Raw genomic sequence first — 21233 nt, 5'->3', positions numbered from 1 at the left:
ATACCCCGCAGGCTTATGAATGTCTCTCACTTGCGGGGAGTTCGCCCAATTTCCAGCTCAGAGGCATCGGACCTGCTAAGGGTAAAGGACGCTAAATGAACTCGATCCCGCCACCAATTCCATCATCAATGCTTGCCCGTGTTATTCGCAGCGTTTCCCTGAGCTTCCTGACCCGCTTTGTCTCCCCCATCTTGTTCTCCCGGTGCAGCCGCGCCCCCCTGCTCGCCATTCAAGTCCACCCTCGCTAAGCCTTCAATAACCTGCGGACGAATAATATCGCGACGAAAGCTCTCTTCTTGGAGGAGTCGTAGCGCACGTAATGTCGCACCGGGATGTGTCAGGAATTGGGAGTATTCAGGCGTCTTCCAGTAAGAGTAGAGGTAGGCAAGATAGGCAGCGAACGCCTCGGCTTCCGGGTCTGCATTGTCGTCGTTGACGTCGCTCTCTTTACCAGATTTGGAGATCCCTAGTAGGCTTGGATAAGTCACCGCAAGGTGGGATAGGTAGTACGGATTTGCGAGGGAGGACACGAATTCGAGCTCGAGCGTGAATCGGGGATTGGTGAGAGTTGCGGGCGGCTGCGCTTGATCCGGCTGCGGTTGGGCCATGATGGCACTGAAAGAAAGGTATTCCTTGCTTTAGCTGAATGGCTGGAGTTCAGACAGAGCGTATCAATAGTATTCAAGCTGCCAAGCGGGCGTGTTGGTGCGATGGAGGAGAGAGCACCACTCGTTGCTAAGTGAAGGAGAGCTCGCTCGCCAAGACCGGAGATAGTCGTTCCTGGCCTAAAGTCCGCTCTGTCTTCGCAACCACTTCCGGCTTGAAGCCTTGAACGATACCTCGACATCTCACAATTAGCTCGCTCAAAATACTCGCTGTGCTTTGTGTCAACCATAACCAATGCTGGAATACCTACCATACCCAGAACCTCGCAAGAATGCCATTGGCCCTGGTCGACCTCCATAAACAGTTTGGGGCAGCGGGTGGCGGGGTTCAACCGATAAGCCCCAGGCAGACCATTTTTTATCGCATCAATAGTTCCATGGGCGGCTAGAGTCAAGACTACCCATCCCGTCGTTACAATCGGCTCTCTGCTATCGACTTGGCAGAGAAAATTTTGACTCTCGCCCCGCTATAGATTGCGAGAGGCCTTTTGTACGGCGCGGCATCAGTCTCTGCAGCTGAAGGGATTCGAGAGCCGGCCCCAACCACAACGGCAGAGTAGAAGTCAACCAAAATGGCGGACCACGGCATAGAAAAGCACCTCGCACAGCGTTCCGCATTGATAGAGCGCGAGAAAAGCAGCAGACATGACCATGTCTTCAAACAGAACATGTCACCGGTCGCAAAGACCGCTGCTACGATACTCTCCAACATTCGCAAGAAGGAACTGGAGTTGTTCTGGACAGCACCCGCGAGGACGAATCCACCTCACGATCTGAAGGAAGTCATGTTCCCCGGTATGTCGTTCGCGTTGTCGCGGGACAGGATGGAGCAGACTACGCTGTGGAAGATCATCACCGCTATGCCCAAGGGCTGTCTATTGCATGCGCATATGGAAGCCATGGTTGATATCGACTGGATGATTGACCAAGCACTTGAGATACCTGGATTCTACATTACGAGTCCAGAGCCGCTGTGTTGCGGGCCAGGGTCGAGATGGTCGGAGCCCTTTAAATTTCTGTATAGGCCTGGCGCGCAGGATAGGGACACCGAGGTGAACATCTGGCATTCAGGTTATACACCCAACAAGCCCGTGCCGGTTCTGAATGCGGCACGGACATACCCTGGAGGCGTGGCGGCATTCAGGGACTGGGCTGTCTCACGTATGACGATAAACGAGGAAGAGGCTTTGGAGCATCACCACGGCATCTCCGATATCTGGAAGAAATTCACCTCATGCTTTGCCGCCATCGGCGGGCTGTTCTTTACAGAACCTATCTTCCGGCGTTGCATACCCCGGCTCCTCCAACAGATCCACGACGACGGCATCAAATACATCGAGTTCCGTCTTGGTCTCGTACAACCATTCTACCGAGAAGGCGCAGACGACCCCGAACCCGACTTCACCTACTTCCTCGAATGCTTCCAACACGAAATCAGCAAATATAAATCCACCCCCGCAGGCTCCAACTTCTGGGGCGCGCGCATGATCTGGACAGCCATCCGCGGCTTCCCGCTAGACGCAATCAAATCATCGATGGAGCAATGCCTCTCCTGCAAAAAGGCCTACCCAGAATTCATCGCAGGCTTCGACTTCGTCGGCCAAGAAGACGCCGGCAAAACCCTCCTCGAACTCCTCCCCCTCACAAAATGGTTCCAGGCCGAGTGTGCCCGCTTAAACCTCACCATCCCCTTCTTCTTCCACGCCGGCGAATGCCTAGGCGACGGCAACAGCACAGACCATAACCTCTACGACGCAATCCTCCTCTCCCCGCGACGCATCGGGCACGCCTTCTCCCTCTACAAACACCCGCTCCTAATCGACCTCGTCAAGGAAAAGAAACTCCTCATCGAGATGTGTCCCATCTCGCATGAGGTCCTGCGTCTAACATCCAATATCCTCATGCACCCTATGCCGGCGCTTCAAGCGCGCGGTGTCCCCGTCTCACTGAACAACGACGACCCTGCTGTTCTGGGCCATGGGAAGAACGGCCTAAGCCATGACTTTTATCAGGTGCTGGCTGGGTTTGAGAATACGGGGCTTGCGGGGTTGGCGACTATGGCGGAGGATAGTGTTCGGTGGGCGGCTTTTGAGGATCAGTCTGAGGAGGATTGGAGGGGGGATGTTGAGATGGGTGCTAATGGGGACGGAACTAAGGCAAGGAGGTTGGCAGAGTGGAGGAGGGCTTTTGAAAAGTGGTGTGGGTGGGTCGTTAAGGAGTTTGGAAAGGAGTTTGGAACGGAGGGGTTGGAGAATGGCAATTGTTGAGGTGGATTATAGAGGTCACAGCGGTGGGTGTTCTAAAGAGATATCTAAAGGTGATAATAATAGAGCTGATTGGTTCAGCACGTGAGTATCGGGATCCTTTTGAGCATACCTAGTGTGCATGAGAACGATGTCAGCGTCACCAAGGCTGGCGCTAAGGACTCTGAACATCCGCTTCAAATAAAGCCTTATCAAAGCAGCAAGCGTCGATGAATCTACAACCGGAGGCTTCCAGGAGCAGATCTAGAAATTGTTCCTAAAACAGAAAGTAAGCACGTTGCCGGGCCTCGCCCTCAAGGTACGCACTTCTCAGCAGCTTTAGGGCAACTAGACTGGGGACCTTGAGAAAAAAGATGGACAGGGCTCAGATAAGCTTAAATGACAATAGCTTGATGCAGACGACATCAACTAAGTCAGTAAAGCCAGTGATTGGGTTGAGTACGCCGTGTAAGCGCCTTCTGATACACATGCGGACGGATCAGCAGGGGTTTTGCGGGGAATCTCAGCGGCAGGAGGTTCATGCACAAGGCTTCTAGAAGGTACATATGGAACAGGAACGCGCCTTGGTATTCTGTTTCTTGGGGCCTGCTGATCGGCTGGTTCATCTTGCTTGCCTGGTTGAGTCGAGAGCTGAGGGCTGAAGATTGGAAGTACTTCGCAAGTGAGAACAGGTTTTTCAGTACAAATATTAGTTTCAGTAGCGCTTGATTTGCCCTGAGAGTTCATTTCAGTTAGCGGAACTTCGAGTGCTGACATGGCATGCGTCCTGGAGCCAGGCCATGCTCGCAGGGCACGAATGTCGGGTTTGTCCCTTCAAGTGGCACTATCCAGCGCGTTTCCAGTCATCAAACTAAAGTGTTGGATATTTCAGCACGTTGTGATAAAATTTTTGAAATGTCCGTTCAAGGCCAGTGACGCCTACTCGCATGCATCCATCAGATTTGCCTCAGTGGACCATGGCAGCCGGGCATCGAACTGACCTCTCATTGCGAGATTCTGCCAGATCGGTGCGGCATAGAGCATGGGCGAGTCGGCTCCGTGGATTGGTGGAAGTAAGACCACCTGCACCTTATGATGCGAGATTTGACGTCGAACGTTGGAAAGCTCATCTCCGTCAAAGCATCGGTTATGCCGAAGAATTCCTTCTTCGTTCGTATTTCCAGACTTGTATGCATCAACTCCACCGGGACTAGATTGGCTCGAGTCAGACTCGATCGCGAGAGGATCAAAGTGCGAGCAACGGGGACAACGTCTGTCTGCACGTGTAGACCCTCGCAGAGGAGGCGATGCTTGGCGCCAAGGCAGCGCAATCTTCGCCCGGCCAGTGACCCAATCCAAGCTTCATGGCAGCTTTTTAGCTGCCGCACGTGGATGCTGTCGTCCTTTCTCATTCGCGCTGGCTCAGAAGGGCTTTCGAGGTCGCATCCGCCAAGCCAGCTAAGCAGGGTTCCGAGATGGGGTTGTCCATCGCTATCGCTGCATGCGCCTGGATCCCGGCGGAATCAATCAGCAGATGAGAAATCGCTGATGGGGAATTCTCTTTCAGGTCAGCCTGCATCTGCCATGCGAGAAAGAGCGCGTCGGAGCTCGCCCGTTGGGTGACGGGTCTTGGATTTCTGGTCGGAAATAAATAAAGAGGCCCTGCTCCCCCTGCCTGACAGCTGTGTCCTACCACCGGTTTGAACCTGTTGAGTCGTTGACACTGCTTTCCGATCAACATGAGGCCTACCTCTTTCGCCGGTGTGGCATTGTTTGCCTCTGGCGTCTTCGGTCAATACTTCCAGCGTCTTGGAGGCTGTCCTTCCCTGGGCTGCGTCTTCCCTCCTGACCAGTAAGCTCCTTCCCAATGTGAATTTTTAAGAGCCGTGAAACTTACAATCGGGTCCTCAGGGCCGACTTCCTCCCCGGCCAACGCTTCGATATCCGTCTGGAAGTCCATTCGCCTGTCAATGGATCCGAGGCACGCGACGGTGTCCCCGACACTAACTTCAAATTCACCATCGGCAAGAAGGGCCAGGCAGGCGTCGATGTGACCGAGTTCTTTGACATTGAGGATTCCGAGCTCGAGAGCTGGCAGTTCAGCTGGTACGAAGGTAAATATCGCTTTTTGCAAACTGTTTTCGTCGCCGCAGGCTAATCGGCTATAGATCTGTTTGCTCAGGATGCCGAGTTACCCTCCGTCGTCAACGTCACTTCCAAGGCTTACAGACACCTTGCTTTGTACGAGCCCGGCGAATATGAGGCTATCCTGACCTACTACGGTGAGGAGCAAACCGTTGCCAACTGGCTCGTCCGTGATGTTCCCAAGAAGCGCCGCGCTAAGAACGTCGTCCTCTTTGTCGGTGACGGCATGACCACCAACATGATCACTGCTGCTCGTCTCATTGCGCACAAGAGCATCAACGGAAAGTACCAAACTAAATTGCAACTGGACAAGTTCCCTGTCCTTGGTCACCAGATGACCCACTCCATGGACTCCTTCATCACTGACTCCGCCAACTCCGCCGCTGCGCTGTACGGAGGCCACAAGACCACCGTCAACGCGCTTGGTGTCTACGCGGACTCTTCTGAGGACCCCTTCGATGACCCCAAGTTTGAGCTTATTCCCGAGATTTTCCGTCGCCAGCACCCTCACGCTGGTGTCGGTATTGTTTCCACTGCTTTCCTTGCCGATGCTACTCCCGGCGCCCTGACCTCCCACACCCGTCTTCGTTCAGAATACGACCACGTGATCAGCACCTTCCTCGAGGGTATCACGAACTACACCTGGACTGAGTTCGACGGCCCTGACGTCCTCTTCGGCGCCGGTGCGGAGAACTTCCTCACCAGCGAGGACGCTCCTCGCGATTACTACCAGTTGTTCCAGGACAAGGGCTACACCCTCAGTCTGGACAAGACCTCTCTCGAGGCCGCGTCCACCAAGGACCGGGCTCTTGGTCTTTTCTCCATCTCCAACCTGCCCACATGGCTCGACCGCAATGTCTACACAGATAACCTCAAGAACCAGGCTAACCACCCCGATGGTTCTGGCAGCGATGCTGATGATCTCCCCGGCCTTAAGGACATGACCCTCAAGGCTATTGACATCCTTGACGAACGTCGTCGTGAGGAGGGTTGGTTCCTGATGGCTGAGGCTGCCAGCATTGACAAGCAGATGCACACTCTTGACTACGACCGCTCTCTCGGTGAGCTTCTCGAGCTTGACGACACCGTAAAGGCCACCATCGAAAGACTCGAGAAGCTCGGTGTCCTCGAGGACACCCTCGTAGTCGTCACCGCTGACCACGGCCACGGTTTCGATGTCACTGGTGCTGTCGACACCCAGTACCTCGAGGAGCAGGAGGATGACCGCGACAAGCGCCGCGCTGTCGGTGTCTACCAGAACTCTGGTCTCTCGCAGTACACCGTCGCTGGCTCCAACGCTCTCCGCTACTCCGAGGGTGTCCACTTCCCTGCCCGCTGGGACCCCCGCTATGCTCTCCACGCCGGCACCGTCGCGTTCCCTGACCACCGCGAGAACTACAAGGTTCACAAGGATGGCCCTCGCACCCCCGCCGAGGAGGGTGGTGACGGTACCAGTTACGCCAGCTACAAGGACGCTGTCAGCGGGTTCCTGATCAACGGAACTCTTGCCCCCGATGCCGACCAGGGCGTTCACTCCTTGACCGATGTCCCTGTCTTTGCTCGTGGCCCTTGCCAGGAGCTCTTCGGCGGTGTCTACAACTCCGTCGACATCTTCTTCTACATCGCTGAATGCCTTGGCCTGGCCGAGACCAAGGGTGGAAGCCACGGCGGCGACAGCGATGAGGGCCACTGCAGCTCCGACTAGGAGTTTGGTTTATGCTAATAAATAATGAGTTAATTAGAATTGTCATTTGACATTTCCCTCTTTCACTTACCAGACTGCTTTGACGCAGTTACGACTGTATATTATCTTCTATATACATATTAGTAACAATATATGTTTTCATGTCGCCTTAGGTTGCTCGCGGGGGATAGTTGCCGGATAGTATAAAGAGGCAGAAGACGCTTAAGGAAACGCATGCAGAAGCAATCGGGCTACTCGCAAACCGCCAAGGAGAGCAACATTCCACAACTCTAGTCCACAATATCGATATCGGAGACCAGGGACGGCGTACGTAGTCGGGCTGCAGAGTACGCAAGGCGCGCAGAGCAGAATTACTGAAGGTGGAAAGCCCAATGACAATCCTCTGGCTTGGGACGGCTAAGGGTTGATTGGGAGATGCCGATCAATGGCTGGTAAATTGACAGTACGCATCATCGACCAAAGACTGAGAACTCGAAAGAGAGAACGGCCAAAGGCGTCACAAGCATACGTAGATAAATGCCTGCCATTGTCTTTTACTTTTTGGAGGCGATATATTTGCGTCAGGGTCCTCATTCCTGCTGATGCTGACGGTGATATCATTGCGCCGTTGCGGTGCCTGTCCCTGTGGCCTGTGAGCATGACTGCTGCTGACGTCCGAACACTAACCGCTGTCTACTCCGTAAGAATATCCCGAGGGCCTGGATCTGGAGTCTGAAGAACTGAACACACGTAGGGACTCTAGGACCGTTCTCTAGGAACAGGCTGTATTATTGACAACTAAGAAGAGTGAACTTCTGAAGCTTAATAATTGACAATCACGAGACAACCCGGCCGCCCCGACGATCGCTGCTGCTTCTCATCGTGGTGGTCGTCTGTCGCCTTTCAAGGGGTTCGACGCTCTGGGTCTGGTCTTCTTTACCTTCTTCGCCTTCGTCTTCCTCTTCCTCTCTTCTTCCTCCGCTTCCATAATTCTCCTTCCACGTTTAAGCTCCGCACTCTATCTACTCTCGCATCTCTATCTCCTTCCTTTTTTCTTCCTCGGAAAGAATATATCGGAACCCGAGCAGATTACCAGTGTCCATCAAAGTTAAACCCCACTATTGTCATTCGTGCTTAAATCGCACCCCTCCAATAATCGCACCCCCCTTGACCAACTCCCGCGGCATCGTTGTTTCAGCACCGAACTGCGCTCTCCTCTTCTGTGCCTATCCGCTCCTATTTTCGTGGCTCATCCTCCTCCTTTGTATCTGTTACCTTCTTTCTTTTGATGATAACCCTCTCATCTCTCCAATCAACCCGACCGGCCCAGTTCTGAATCGTCGCTGCCTTGCGCAACGCTGGCAAAATGAGCCTACCTCAACAGACAACTCTTTCTTACTACCCACCCGGCGTATCGCTGGGCCCGCAAGGTGCGTCATCAAGTTTGATCTCTCTTTCTTGTGTTCTTGGTCTGTCCAGTGCTGTTCACCGTTGTGTTCAACGATCTGTTTCATGTCGGGTGGCGGCGTGCCCCTGACACTGGATTGCGACAACGACCCTTATTCACCACCGGTGTATTTGACTGGATTTATCGCCAGGCTTATTACTTTCTACTCGAAATACTGACTCCTTTTGTGTTCCTAGTCTCTCCCTCTCCTTCTCGTCAACAGTTCCCCGTCAACCTGGGCTCCAACAACCCATTCCGGACACGTACTCTGTCTCCCTCCTCTACAAACTCCGGCGGCCGACCTGAACGACCAAAGTCGACAAATCCTTTCTTGGACGACGCCGATCCTATCTCGCCACAGTCAGCCCCTAGTGCTTCCTTGAACGAACAGCAAGACATGACGCAGAATACGCGCGACCTCTTTGTGAGCTACCCTGAGAATCGCTCAAAAGACGAACAGATCTGACCGATGTATTCTTTGCACAACAGGAAAACCTCTCTCTTAACCCGGCGCCGAAAGCCAATGGCTCGCGACCAGCGCCCCCTCGCCCTGAAAGACCACAGGATGGACCTTTAAAGAGCCGGCCACTACGGCCGACAAGGGAGCGCTCCGAAGGCCGATCCGATGACCCTTTCAATATATTCGCCGATCCCCCGAGTAAATCGAGACCTACTGGGTCTAGCTCTCGAGACCGCGAGAGGCGACCGAGGCCACGCCGTAACTCTGAGTCCTCCATCATGGAACGAACTCCGAAGCTCCTTGATGATGACGATGATCGGCGGCGGCGTGAGAGGCGTCGACGCGAACGTGAGGGACGCGATGGCCGCCACCGTGATGGCAAGTCTCGTTCTAAGAAGGGTAATTACCAGCTGGACATCATCGATAAGTTAGATGTGACTAGCATTTACGGCACTGGAAGTAGGTCTTCATTTTGCTTGTTTCAAGGTACTGGTATTGATCTTGACTCTAGTGTTCCACCACGACGGACCCTTCGACGCCTGCAACCCCAACCGCAACCGTAAAGGTCTGCGCGCCGCTCCCATGCAGGCATTCCCCAAAGATTCGACAAATATGGCTCTTGGTGGTGCTGGCCCCAACAATGAAAAACTGGATCTTGATCGATTCCATGGCAGGATGCAGGAGGGATATAACGATTTCGCGGCGAGCGGTGTGGCAGAGAACAACAAGACTGAAGGCGTGTCGTTTGATCCGACGTCTCGTATTGAGCCAGTTCACGGCCAAACATCAATGGGCTTAGGCACCAGCACCTTCCTTGACGGCGCTCCCGCTAGTCGCGCAGCTGTTCGTGAGGCGCAGACTGAACAGCTTAATGGCGGTGGCTTGGCTCGAAAGAAGAGTCTGGCCCAGAGAATTCGTGGAGGAATCAATCGTCCCAGCCCTCGGGTATTATCTCCCCAGGGGGCCTACGCTTCTCCCGGTGCTTCTACCTCCCCGCGCAATGAGAAAAACCCATTCTTCCAGGACTACGACGACGCTTGGGAAAAGAAGGGCGCTCGCATAAATACCGCTGAAGATGACTATGGTATGCCAATAACTGGACGAGGCCGATCCTCAAGCAGTCCCAAGCAGACGACCGCTGCTTTGGAAAGACGGCATACAGATGACCGAACCAACACAGGAGTGGAAGAGGGCAAGCCTGCGGGTGGTGGTTTTATCAGTCGGATGAAGAGTCTACGCAAGCCACCTCAGCCAAGAAGACGAGTCACTGATGACTGAATGATCCGTTCATTTTCTTCAAGCTCTCACATAAGTTGCTTGTACCCGCATCAAGTACAGGAAAGCTGAAAGGTTAGTCACGTGCATCGAATAACAGCCGAGGGTAAACTTCTGGCACTTAACCCCGCACTGGCTCAGTCCAGGAAGTTCCAGGGTGTGCCGCTGCTGTACGCGGCAACCTTTTCGCAGATACCTCGATTGGTCCCTCAATTCACGCGGCTACCTGGACACATCTCATATAAACATAACCTAGCATGGTGGGAATGGTGGATTCGGCGCGGTTCAACGGGATTTGTCCTTTTTTTTTTTTTTTTTTTTTTTGATTACAGACAGCACCGGATGCAGGAGGATCAGGACTTCGGCGTTAACGTTTGACATTGATATCGACATTTGACTTGACAGCTTGTCCTCGGAAATGGGAATCGGTATGAGGCCGGCCTTATTTGTTTCTCACCTTATTACCTGTCTTGTTCTTTTTCTCATCACATCTGTTTGTGGACTCTTATCCTAGCTTATTTACCTTATTCTGAAGTGGATGCATTGCATTGAACTCTCGTCGCCCGATACTCGATGAACTCCGTAGTCATCTCCAAGCACGAACAAGACATCATCAACTTAAGAAAGTGCACTCAGCTTCGCTCGGGCTTGGGAAAAGACGGGCGGGCCCGGACCGCACCTGCCTTGTGCGAGAGGGTGTCTTAACTTAGGTCGGAAAGGTCCGATGGCCCTCCAGGCTCCGCTGAAGGCACCTAGAATCGGAAGGAGCAATGGAGCAATGCACGCCAAGCCAGTGGACGATAGTCGTGCCTTCCTTGCACGAGCAAAGCTTCCAAATCAACTTTGTGACAGACTGAGAGCGTCGTCACTCATTGTACAATATGGGTACGGACGGACATTTTGGCGTACTCTCAACTCACGCCCGGTCCATATCACCTCAGACCCGGTCATTTGACCTAGGTAGCGAGAGTAGGTACCTTCGGATACAGAGATCGTCTTGAGTTCAAGGCCGTTCGTTATACGGAAGTTATAACAAAGAATCAATCACCTGGGCTTGAACGCGAACTTGCTGCTAAGTAAAGATGTGATCATTTCATGTTTATTCATATAAAATAAACCCTAACATTTGACCCGTAGATAACCTAACCCTAAATAACCCCCGTAACCTAACCAACAGAGCTAAATATGTAAGAAATATGCAGTATTCATCACCACCCAGTGAGTTCCTAGGTCTCCACGCCTCCTGAATCGACCTTGATCCCCAGCATTCGCGCGTATGCGGTGTATCACCCGTTTAAAGTAAGCATATGTATTAATGAAAACTCGAAACAATAAATCATTTCATGACGCCGGCTCAGAAGATGCTTGTCAGCAATCTACCTCGCTGCCTGCGACCTCAGCCCCAGCCCGGGCGCCGAGATCCCAGCCCTCCGCTTCGACTGCGGCTTAGGGCGGGAGAGGGTATACTTGGCGAATGCTCTCGACAGGGCGCGCTTCGCGCTGACCTTCTGGCTGCCGATGAAGGAGTCGACGGTGACGGCGATAGCGCGGTCAATGTCCTGGGCTGAGCAGTACTCCGACAGACGCATCTTGCAGAAAGCTTCTGCGATGCGCATGATTGCTTCGAGGTGACGGACCTAGTTTGGTTTTGTTAGAATTGAGGATGTTCAGAGAATGGTGAGTGGCATACAGTAATTGGGTAAGCCCCGGTAGCGAGAGACTCGCGGCGCATGTCTGCGAAGAGGCGGGCGATCTTGTCTTGGTCAATTTGGTAGAGTTTCGGGTGGCAGTGTTCCCGCGCGTAGAGGATGTACTTGCGGAGGAGCTCTTGCGGGATCTCGCCTTCCTTCTCCTCGTCGTCGTTGCCCATCGCTGTGTCGCGGGCTTCGGATTCGTCTGGGCGGAGGGGCAGGCGGTTGCCTTCGTCGTCGATGCGGTAGCCTTCCTCGTCAATACGCTCACCGTCTGCATTGATGAGGTGACCGCGTTCGTCGCGGAGGGGTTTAGAGGGGTTTGCGCGGTGGTGTGATTCAATGACGAAACTGGCGAGGCGTTCGTCCTCGGTGGGGTCGACGAGGTCACGGACGACACAGAGGATGTCGAAACGGGAGAGAATGGGTTCCGTGAGCTGGACGTTCTCAGAGAAGGGAGCGGTGCTGTTGTAACGGCCGCCGATAGGGTTGGCGGCGGCGACGACAGCACAACGGGCTTGTAGGGTTGTGACGATACCAGCCTTGGAGATGGAGATGGTTTGCTGTTCCATGGCTTCGTGGATGGATGTGCGGTCCTGGTCATTCATCTTGTCGAATTCGTCAATGAGGCAGGTACCGCGGTCTGCGAGCACGAGAGCACCTCCTTCCAAAGTCCATTCACTAGTCAAGGGATCGCGGCGGACGCTAGCTGTTAAACCGACCGCACTGGCTCCTTGACCTGTGGCGAAGACTGCACGGTGGGCGGACTTCTCGACATACTTCAGAATCTGAGACTTGGCTGTACCGGGATCGCCAAGAAGCAAGACGTTGATGTCTCCACGGATTGACATCTTGCCTTGTGCCTCCTTGCGAACGCCACCGAATAGAGAAAGGGCAACAGCCGTCTTGACGTCCTGGTGGCCGTAGATGCTTGGGGCGATTGAGCAGATGATCTTCTCGACAATGTCGGGGTCGCGGGACAAAGCGCGAATCTCACGCTCATCTTCTTCGGTCAGATGGAAACCAGCCTGCTGGTCGTGGGACTTGATGACATGGTTGGCCTCGATAATGGTCGCAAAAACAGGAAAACCGTTCTTGTTGTTGAGCGATGCGTCGTAGCTGTTGCGGTAGATACCAGTGACTTCGATCTCGTCTCCGGGCTTTGCTGTGTCGATAAGGTCTGCGAGAAGGACCACTTCTCGCTGTCTAGGGAGTCGACCAGCAGGGACGGATCCGGGCGATTCTTGCAAGGTCAATTTCTGGTAGTTTCGGTACACTGTCTTCTCCGAGTTGACGGTGAAAGGGCCCCTGGATTGACAGTTCTGACAGTACGAAATCTTGACTTCAGAGCTGCTCTCTTGCTGGTATGGACCCAAGGTGATGTTACACTTTTGACAGATGAACATGACATATTTCAATTGCGGGAAGACACCCGTCCGGCGGGTGACAACTCCACTGACGCGGACGAGACAGTTCAAATGAGACTGACGCAACTGGCGTAGGGTATAGACGATGGGAAGATCGATAATGCGGACGTGAATTTCGTTATGAATGTCGTGGTATTGGGGATAGTGGAATAGAGTAACGTCGAGAGCGACCTGATCGAACACCTTAAGGACTTCCGTTGGTTCGTTGGCGAGGAAGTACCCAAGGACGGCCTTGGTACTGCTCAGGTGTGCGTATGAGACTTCAAGCGACGCGGAGTTGATTTCACCGAGAGTCTTGATTTTGTTTCCGTAGACCGAACTACCAGTGGGATCGGTGAATTCTGTCAAAAAAGCTTTGAACTCTCGGTAGATGGATCGTAGTACTTGAGGCTGCGTCACCCAGTCGGTAATGTTGGACGACTTGATATCAACCAGCTCCTCCAAAGAAAGTTCTTCGAGGCCATCGTCGACCATCTCGATATCGTCGCGGTCTTCATCGTAAGCATGTCTGCGACGACGGGGCTGTGCGGTCAAATCCATGTCACCGTCATCGTCATCTTGTAAGAAAGCGGCAGGCATTCTGCGGCGTCGTGCGGCTTCACGGTCTCTTTTCTCCATTTTAGTCTCCAGGTTGCGACGGGCACCAATGTCGAGCTCTTCTTGGTCCTCGTCGTCAATGTATGCGCCCCGGTAGTAATCATTTTGTCCACTTTGATAATCTCTCTCGAATGTGTCCCCGAAAAGGTCAATGCCATCTTCATCTTCTACCATCTCGTCGACATCGTCGATGTCTGATTCTACTCTTTCATCTCGCTCGTCCTCGTCATCTTCGTCGAAGGGCACCACAGGAGAGGAGGGGGCGGGCGCTGCCAGGTCGGTCAGGTTAACAATTGTCATGCAATATATGCCTTAGCTTCAGAGACTTACGACTTGAAGGAGGAACCTGGGACGAAGCATCGTCATCGTCAGGCTCTCTGGAACGCTTTCGCCGACCCAGGTTTCCCAAGCCGCGATTTGCAGCGGAGTTGCTTGGACGGAGGGGTGAACTGGGAATTGTGAGTATATTGTACCGAGGATACAAGGATAAAAGTTGGATGTGTACCTCATCGTGTATGTAGTCTGTTTTGCGAGCTAGAGACTCGACGGTGACGAAGTGAAGCAATCCGCAGCGATGAGTTTGCAGGCAGGAAAGATCGAACAGCAATTCAGCAAGGGAGCGAGTTTTGCTTGGCGGCGGCGCGAGAAACGCGTCGCGCGCCAAACCGCGTTTCCCTCAATTATACCCGATCAGGACATATGGCTTTCTTCCAGTGGGCTGGACCACCACGGCCCTGAGGACTGTGGGGCGATAGTCCATGGAGTTATGCAGTAAGCTGTCCTTGCAGCTCCATTGCGCTCGCTCAAAACCTTGTCTACTGTCATTAACAGCAAAAGAAGGGGTATTCTCCAGCTCATTTTGTGATAGGCGTGACACTGGGTGATCTGAGGGTGCAAACAGGGCAAACAATCGTCTCGCGTGCCCGCGTCGCCTTTGCGCAGGAGAAGAGCACAACCATCCATCAGACTTTCTTCCCTCGTCATTGAATTTGTGTCCAATTATCAATCGCAATTTCTCTGTGATTCCTGTTGGAAAAGATGAGCAACGACGAGACTGCGGCGGTCCCAACGGTTGCTCCCACGGGTAATGGGCTAGATGCCGGAAACCGCCGTGCAAGCTTCAGTTCTCAGAACTCTCAGACTGCAAAAGAGTGAGTATTGTCATGAATCATACAATACCAATAGCGCGATTGATATCCTGGTGAACTCATGTCTCTAATATGTTGTTCTGCAGATTTCTTGAGTCTCAGATGCGCCTCGAGGCCGACGCCCGCGAAGTCCTTCCATACGTACGCCTCTGCATCATCTCACACTACGAGCAATGAACTGACAATATAGTCCTTCGACTCGTGCTCGCAAAACCTAGGACCGTTACGACAAAGCCTCTTCGCGTGCTTGACCTGCAACCCAGCGACTCCGGACGCGCCCTACACTGCTGCAGGTGTATGCTACTCTTGCTCGATTGCCTGCCATGGAGAACATACACTCGTCGAGCTCTTCAACAAAAGAAACTTTGTATGCGACTGTGGAACAACCCGGATTGTCGCCTCGACCCCTTGCACCCTACGAGTGGACGCCAAGACGGGCGCAAAGGGCGTCAAGTCGGAAGAACCACACCCTCACAACCGATACAACGACAATTTCAAGAACAAATTCTGCGGTTGTGGTGAGGATTACAATGCACATGAAGAGAAGGGCACGATGTTTCAGTGTCTTGGGCTGGGCACAACCGAGACTGGCGGCTGTGGTGAAGACTGGTGGCATCCGGAGTGCCTGATTGGGCTTCCGCGGAGCTGGTACCAGGATGCAAAGAAGAAGGAGAATGCGGATAATTGTACTCTCGATGAACAGGATGAAGAAGAAACGCCGCTGCCTCCTGGATTCCCCGCCGAGGATGACTTCGAGACGTTCCTATGCTACAAATGCGTCGAGTCGAACCCTTGGTTGAAGCAGTATGCCGGAACACCAGGATTTCTGCCTCCTGTCTTCAAACAAGGTGGGCTACAACAGCCGGTCAAGGAAGAGAGCGCCCCCGCTGCCGAACACCTATCAGCTCAGGCAGAGAACCAGCCCAGCGACAACCCCAAGAAGCGCAAAGCAGAAGACGACACCGAAAACGAAACCAACAAAGGACCAGCCTCAAAGCGGCCTAAGGAAGAGCCTCAACCCATCCCTCCACCCTCCGAGTCCAAGCCAGACCTCGAACAGAAACAGCAACAAGAACAAGACCAAGAACAACCACCCAAGCACACAACCTTCCCCTCAACCCCACCCCCCGCCCCCTTCTCCCTCTTCCTAAAAGAAGACTTCCGCAACTACCTCTGCCGCTGCCCAACCTGCTACCCCAATCTCGCGCCGCACCCTCAACTCCGCGAAGAAGAAGAAACATACGAGCCACCTCTCTCCGAGAACGGCGGCGGCGCCCCCGGCAGCACAGGCACCGGAAGCATTTACGACCGCGGCGAAGCAGCGCTCAGCAACATTGACCGCGTGCGAGCCATCGAGGGCGCAATGGTCTATAATCATCTCAGGGATAAGGTTAAGGACTTCCTGAGGCCGTTTGCGGAGAGCGGGACGGCTGTTGGGGCGGATGATATTAAGGCTTATTTTGAGAAGTTGAGGGGGGATGAGGGGGGAATTAGGGATGCGAAGTCACGGGCTGATGCTGATGCGCTTGGTGGTGGGGGTGGGAATGGAGACGACGAGAGTGGAAATGGCAATGGGAATGGAGATGCCAGGCATGAGCAGAGTGGTAAGTTATGTCCAGTTGATGAAAGAAAGACTTTCCCATTCGCACGTTGCCATGCCATGCTAACATAACTCAGGCTACTGAACATGAACATCCTCGTTACCATTTATCTGTTCTGATCTCTGTTGGGTTTATTGTATAACGACCTGAATTTACGAAAGCTATCTCTACCATAATCTAAGTGCATACTATATGCAACCTTTGAGCATAATAGTGAAATACACACTTGGACCCTCTTAATCTCTCTCTATGCGACTTTTACTCAACCCCTCCAAAGCTCAGAATCAAACCTTAGTGTCTAGGCATCTCGTTGTGCAAGCCTTGGACGATGGCTGGCCAACCACAACAGGAAGGAGCAAATGTTCCTTGGTCCACCTTCCCTCTCTTCAAGAAATATAATCTAGGAAGGTACGCCCACGAAAGAGGAAGGGGCCATTCTCCACTTCGGAGTATATATATGCTTTGATATGATCTTCGGTAGGATGTCTGATGTATATTAATGCTATATGCTATATGCTATATGCTATATGCTATATGTTTTGTGCTTTGTATCATTGTATGCCAGGACAGTGAGGAAACGGGAAAGAGTTTCTCGGATCGTTCCGGCAGTCTCTAGTTCCGGAAGGAGATCACCGAAGCACGGAGTAGATCTGATAATGACTATGGAGTATAATTCGGATTTAGATTGTATTGAACAAGTAGAATCATCCAATTAGACTAACTGCTTTTGGTGTCGAATGACGAATCTGAAATACATACATCTAGATACAGATCTGCGACGACGAACATAGATCTAGTATAGATATAGAGATGCATATACACTGAAACATAAAGACCAGCTCGAGAAATGCACGCATGCTTGTAGACTGATATAGTAGCAGCAGTATCGATTTGACTCCAATAACGAATCAAAGGATGAGACAACAACACCTGTACGAGATAGTAACCGAGAAGGACAGATTTACCGTGCCAACGCCGGATACAGAATGAAAGACTCAAGAGGTGTATGCAAAAGCTGAATCAAAACAGATACAGAGAGAAAGAAAAGGTTGAGGGACCGAGTCTCACTTAGAAAAAGCGAGAGATATGAAAGAGAAAGCAATAGGGATTGCGCAGTACTCCGGGAGATGCATTGCGTGTGCGTGTGTGTAATCGACTGGTAAGTTGGGATTCAAAAGACGATATGGGGGCATCAAAGAATGAAACCAGAAACCCAGCGCTCGCTCGCTAAATGATACGACAAGATAGGACATGGTGCTTTCAAGCTTTTTCTCCGAACGAAATCAGACAAGGAAGGTCGATATAGGTAGGATGTGTATGAGTGGATAAGAGGATCAGACGAAAGGGTTTAGAAACTGAAAAGCCCGCTCCGCTTCTTTCCAAGCGGGTAAACAACTAACGCAGCCAGGAATAACCCAACCGTAAAGCCAATGGCAACCTGCACCATTCCGTAGCCAATATCAAAGACAACGCCCTGGAAAGGGTTCTGCTGTTGGCCTAGCGCCGGCTGCTTGGTTATGTTGTTGGCTGCGTCCAGGAAGCCCTGGGTGCCGTTCGTGGGCACGGCATAGGGCGTCTGCTGTGTGGTTATCTGGCCCGCCGACGCGATACCAGAGATCAGAGAGCCGCTGGCTGCGAGACCCGATGGGACGAGGACAAAAATGGCAGGGAGCATTGCCGCGGCGGCGAGTCCATGACGCAGGCGAGAATAGAGATTTGCCATGACACCGACGACGAAGGCTCCAAGGGCGGCGGCGACCTGAGTGCTGGAGGAAAAGCGCTTGGCGCCGAAATAGTTGACCACATAGCCCGCAAAGGCGATGACGAGCATCATGGGCATCTGCCGCCATTTTGCCTGGTTGATGGCAGCGAGACAGAATGTGAATACGATGACGAAGGGGAAGCGCTGTGCGTATTCGTTTGTGATGGGACTCGGAGGGCAGGTGTATTCGGAAGAGGCGTTGCCATCCAAAAGGCCGTAAACGGCGGTACCGATGGTGATTCCAAATCCGAGGAAGAGTGAGTATATAATGGCGTAGACCATGCGAACAGAGCCGGCAACCATGCTCCGTGATTGGAGCTCCAGGCTAGCACACAAAACAATATAACCCGGAAGGATGAGAGCGATGGAGGATTGAGCGAGTGCTGAGAAGCAGAATAGGTAGCCGCCCTTGTAATGGATGCTGCCGAATGCACGCGCTAGGAAGGATGTGAGGACGGCGGCTGATATTTCAAAGACATTGGAGTAGAGGTGAGACCGCGGCGAAAGAATGAGCTGCAGAATACCTAGGAGACATCCAAGGACGAAGGCGATGGGCATGTCAATAGGCCGAGCGCCGAACGCAAATGGTCCAACGCTAGCGCTGGCAAGACCGTGAATGAGGATAAGAAGCCAGATCGGATATTTGTTGTCTTTTTGCACGAGCTTGCTGAGACGTTGCATAGCCTCTTCAACCCCGATCACGTCGTGGATAACTTCCTTGTAGACAGTGTGGGCGTCTGACAGCTTCCCCAAGTCAACGCCTTGGTTCACGCGAATAAGTTTGACCTCGGTAGTATGGGTAGAGACATCATCAAAGGAGATGATCATACAGCCAGGCAAGTACAGAAAGCTGGCGTTGATCTCCAGCACACGAGCTGTCATCTTCATATACTCCTCCAATCGGTGCGTAGGGGCACCGAACTTCATCAGCGCCTTGCAGAGGATGATCAAATACCGTTGGCGCGAAAGCAGCTCAGCAATATGGACAGTGATACGGATCTCATCTTCAAGTTGAGGCTTGGCCCATCGCTTGGGCACCCCGGGGACAGCCCCGCTACTGCGGGAGCGCTTAAGCATCGATAGTGGTGAGCTCGTAGAGTTTTTAGCTGTGGAACCAGACAGGGACGTGTTGGATTGATTAGGCGACTTTTCATACCACTTCCTAGGCTTCTGTGGGATACGGTAGGACGGGTCCGGGGACAGGCCACGAGCACTCATATCACCTGAGCTACTCTGACGGGAGTGGCCATACCGGCCGCCGCGGGATGAAGTGGAAAAGGGTTGGTCGTAGAGTTTCAAAAGTGAGGACAGAATGCCGCCGCGGTAGTGAGTAGGGCGCTCGACGTAGGCGTCGGGATCCCTTTCCTCAGCAGGAGTTACCTGACCGGAGCGCAGACTGGGAGATTGAGTACGGATGCGGTTCAACAGATCAAGGTTTCTGCGAGTCATCTGTTGCACAAGCTGATGAGCTTCGGAAGTGCGATGGTGTGATTGTCCATCTACCAAGCCGTAGTGGTCGTCGTCTTCGTCGGAGAAATAATCGAGTTGCTTTTCAGGTAGTCGAATCATAGGAATGTCATCACCGTCGTCCAAGGGCTGTGACGCATCTGGAGGAGTCGATGCAACAGATGACGGCAGACTTGGCCACGGACTCATACTTGGAGACTTGGAGCGGCCCAAATGGGATGCTAATTTCAGTGCTCTCTCCTGCGCCGAGTAGGCTGAGTTGATGGCTCTGCCCTTCTCATTGCTTGCTTCATCAGCTCCAGCGATCTCGGGGGAGCTATCCCTGGAGTGGATTGTGATACCGGCAGGCAAGCTAGAGCTGGTCTCCCCATAGGGAAAAGAGTGGGAATTGGGTGATCCTCTCTCAGACGACGGAATGCTAGCGGTTGGCTGTGGTTTCTGCAGTAGTGATGAGCCCCTTCCATCTGCTCTGTGCTGTGACGTGGATGGCAGGATCGGATTTACTCCCATGTCCGCTCCACTGACTGTAAACTTGACGCGGTTCGCGCTCTTCAGAATGCCTGCATTCCGCTGCTTGCCCTGAGCGCCGCCGGTGTCAAGTATCGAGCAATCCTGGGAGTTCTCATTGGAAGTCTCCAAGGGAGATACGCGCGGTCCAGGAGGAGATCGACCTCGTCCCCCAGATACATCAGTAAGGCTTGAGCGCCTGGAAGAGGAAGATATAGGAAGATCAAAATAACCGCCTGCCATTGTTTGCGAGTTCCTTTACGGACTGACGCAGTTGTCTCAAACCGGGTTCTGGACGACTGTGTCACCTCGCCCCTACTGCTTGTATTATTGGTCTTCGATTTCTTTTTTTGTACACCGAGATTTGCCCGTGGATTTTCTGTCCCTGCATGGCGAATAAGTCAGATGGGGCGATTGAGGAGATCATGCAGGATCAGGAAGAGTCACAACAGAGTTTGGACGAACCTGCAGATATGTGCCAGGGGCGATCACTCAGCGATGAAGGCACGGACTGTGTACCTTATTCTCCTTCGCTCAACTACAGTGAGGAAACAGTCGGAAGAGTGGGTTGGAAGGGGTAAAGAGCCCGCTTCAAGGAATGTAGATACGTCACCGATGCATAGTCAAGTCTCCAGCAGGGGACAGAAAAGAAGATGAAGAGGAGGGACCGCTCACTATAAAAAGAGAAGTGAGGTATCCCAAGGGTAGGAGGTTTATGAAGTACGTTGGAGTCTGGTGGGTGGGAACGAAGACTGACAGGACCGGGCCCCTGATCTTGCAGTCGAAAACGGAAGTGAAAACACCAGGACTAGATTCGAAAACAACGAGAGGGGAAAGCACAGGTTAGAGCCCTCTGATAAACAAAAGGCACCGAGTCAAGGAAGTAGCAGCTCCGGATAGAGACAGTAGGTCCAATGACGGGATGCAAGCACAACAGCGGGCTCGATCATATGAAATGAGGGCGCGATCTTGTGTAGCAACTCGGCGAGCCTTGGCTTAGGGAATTTGAGATTTTGAAATAACTTTGCGTCCGGGCTGCTTTGGGACTGACAGCAAACCTCTGACGCCAGGGGGGCTTTTGTAGGAGAGATCGGAGATTTGTATCAGAACAGTT

At 52.8% G+C, this 21233-nt stretch overlaps 7 protein-coding genes across 7 annotated transcripts; 4 read left to right on the top strand and 3 right to left on the bottom strand.

Moving 5' to 3' along the window:
- Positions 1 to 125: 125 nt before the first annotated feature.
- On the bottom strand, positions 126 to 608 carry BDV17DRAFT_289073 (mediator of RNA polymerase II transcription subunit 31; the record flags this gene model as incomplete). The annotated part of the gene is made up of 1 exon (XM_073761579.1): positions 126 to 608. One exon carries the CDS (start codon positions 606 to 608, stop codon positions 126 to 128), a length of 483 nt encoding a protein of 160 aa, XP_073617909.1.
- Positions 609 to 867: 259 nt separating this feature from the next.
- Positions 868 to 3112, top strand: BDV17DRAFT_20178 (uncharacterized protein). Its single transcript, XM_073755266.1, has one exon. The coding sequence runs from the start codon at positions 1238 to 1240 to the stop codon at positions 2930 to 2932; it is 1695 nt and encodes a 564-aa protein (XP_073617908.1). The 5' UTR covers positions 868 to 1237; the 3' UTR covers positions 2933 to 3112.
- Positions 3113 to 4593: 1481 nt separating this feature from the next.
- BDV17DRAFT_20199 (alkaline phosphatase) lies at positions 4594 to 6927 on the top strand. Its single transcript, XM_073755271.1, has 3 exons — positions 4594 to 4760; positions 4820 to 5022; positions 5077 to 6927. Exons 1-3 carry the CDS (start codon positions 4648 to 4650, stop codon positions 6756 to 6758), a joined length of 1998 nt encoding a protein of 665 aa, XP_073617907.1. The 5' UTR covers positions 4594 to 4647; the 3' UTR covers positions 6759 to 6927.
- Positions 6928 to 8103: 1176 nt separating this feature from the next.
- BDV17DRAFT_289070 (Pal1 family protein) lies at positions 8104 to 9922 on the top strand (the record flags this gene model as incomplete). The annotated part of the gene is made up of 4 exons (XM_073761578.1): positions 8104 to 8167; positions 8217 to 8608; positions 8674 to 9103; positions 9156 to 9922. 4 exons carry the CDS (start codon positions 8104 to 8106, stop codon positions 9920 to 9922), a joined length of 1653 nt encoding a protein of 550 aa, XP_073617906.1.
- Positions 9923 to 11054: 1132 nt separating this feature from the next.
- Positions 11055 to 14207, bottom strand: BDV17DRAFT_257014 (MCM DNA helicase complex subunit MCM2). The gene is made up of 4 exons (XM_073757150.1): positions 14140 to 14207; positions 13965 to 14083; positions 11610 to 13903; positions 11055 to 11556 (listed from the first exon to the last, which is right to left on the bottom strand). The coding sequence occupies exons 1-4, from the start codon at positions 14142 to 14144 to the stop codon at positions 11296 to 11298; spliced, it is 2679 nt and encodes an 892-aa protein (XP_073617905.1). The 5' UTR covers positions 14145 to 14207; the 3' UTR covers positions 11055 to 11295.
- A 465-nt stretch (positions 14208 to 14672) lies between these two features.
- BDV17DRAFT_289068 (putative metaphase-anaphase transition protein (Mlo2)) lies at positions 14673 to 16502 on the top strand (the record flags this gene model as incomplete). Its single annotated transcript, XM_073761577.1, has 4 exons — positions 14673 to 14785; positions 14869 to 14923; positions 14973 to 16390; positions 16460 to 16502. The coding sequence occupies 4 exons, from the start codon at positions 14673 to 14675 to the stop codon at positions 16500 to 16502; spliced, it is 1629 nt and encodes a 542-aa protein (XP_073617904.1).
- A 641-nt stretch (positions 16503 to 17143) lies between these two features.
- BDV17DRAFT_20098 (threonine/serine exporter family protein) lies at positions 17144 to 20551 on the bottom strand. Its single transcript, XM_073755254.1, has one exon. It carries the CDS (start codon positions 20360 to 20362, stop codon positions 17732 to 17734), a length of 2631 nt encoding a protein of 876 aa, XP_073617903.1. The 5' UTR covers positions 20363 to 20551; the 3' UTR covers positions 17144 to 17731.
- Positions 20552 to 21233: the final 682 nt, after the last annotated feature.

This window comes from Aspergillus undulatus (genome assembly GCF_047715775.1).
Source record: "Aspergillus undulatus strain CBS 261.88 unplaced genomic scaffold BDV17scaffold_11, whole genome shotgun sequence".
NCBI classification, from domain to species: Eukaryota; Fungi; Ascomycota; class Eurotiomycetes; order Eurotiales; family Aspergillaceae; genus Aspergillus; species Aspergillus undulatus.
Note: the sequence above shows the minus strand (reverse complement) of the source record. Positions and strands in the feature narration are given on the sequence as shown.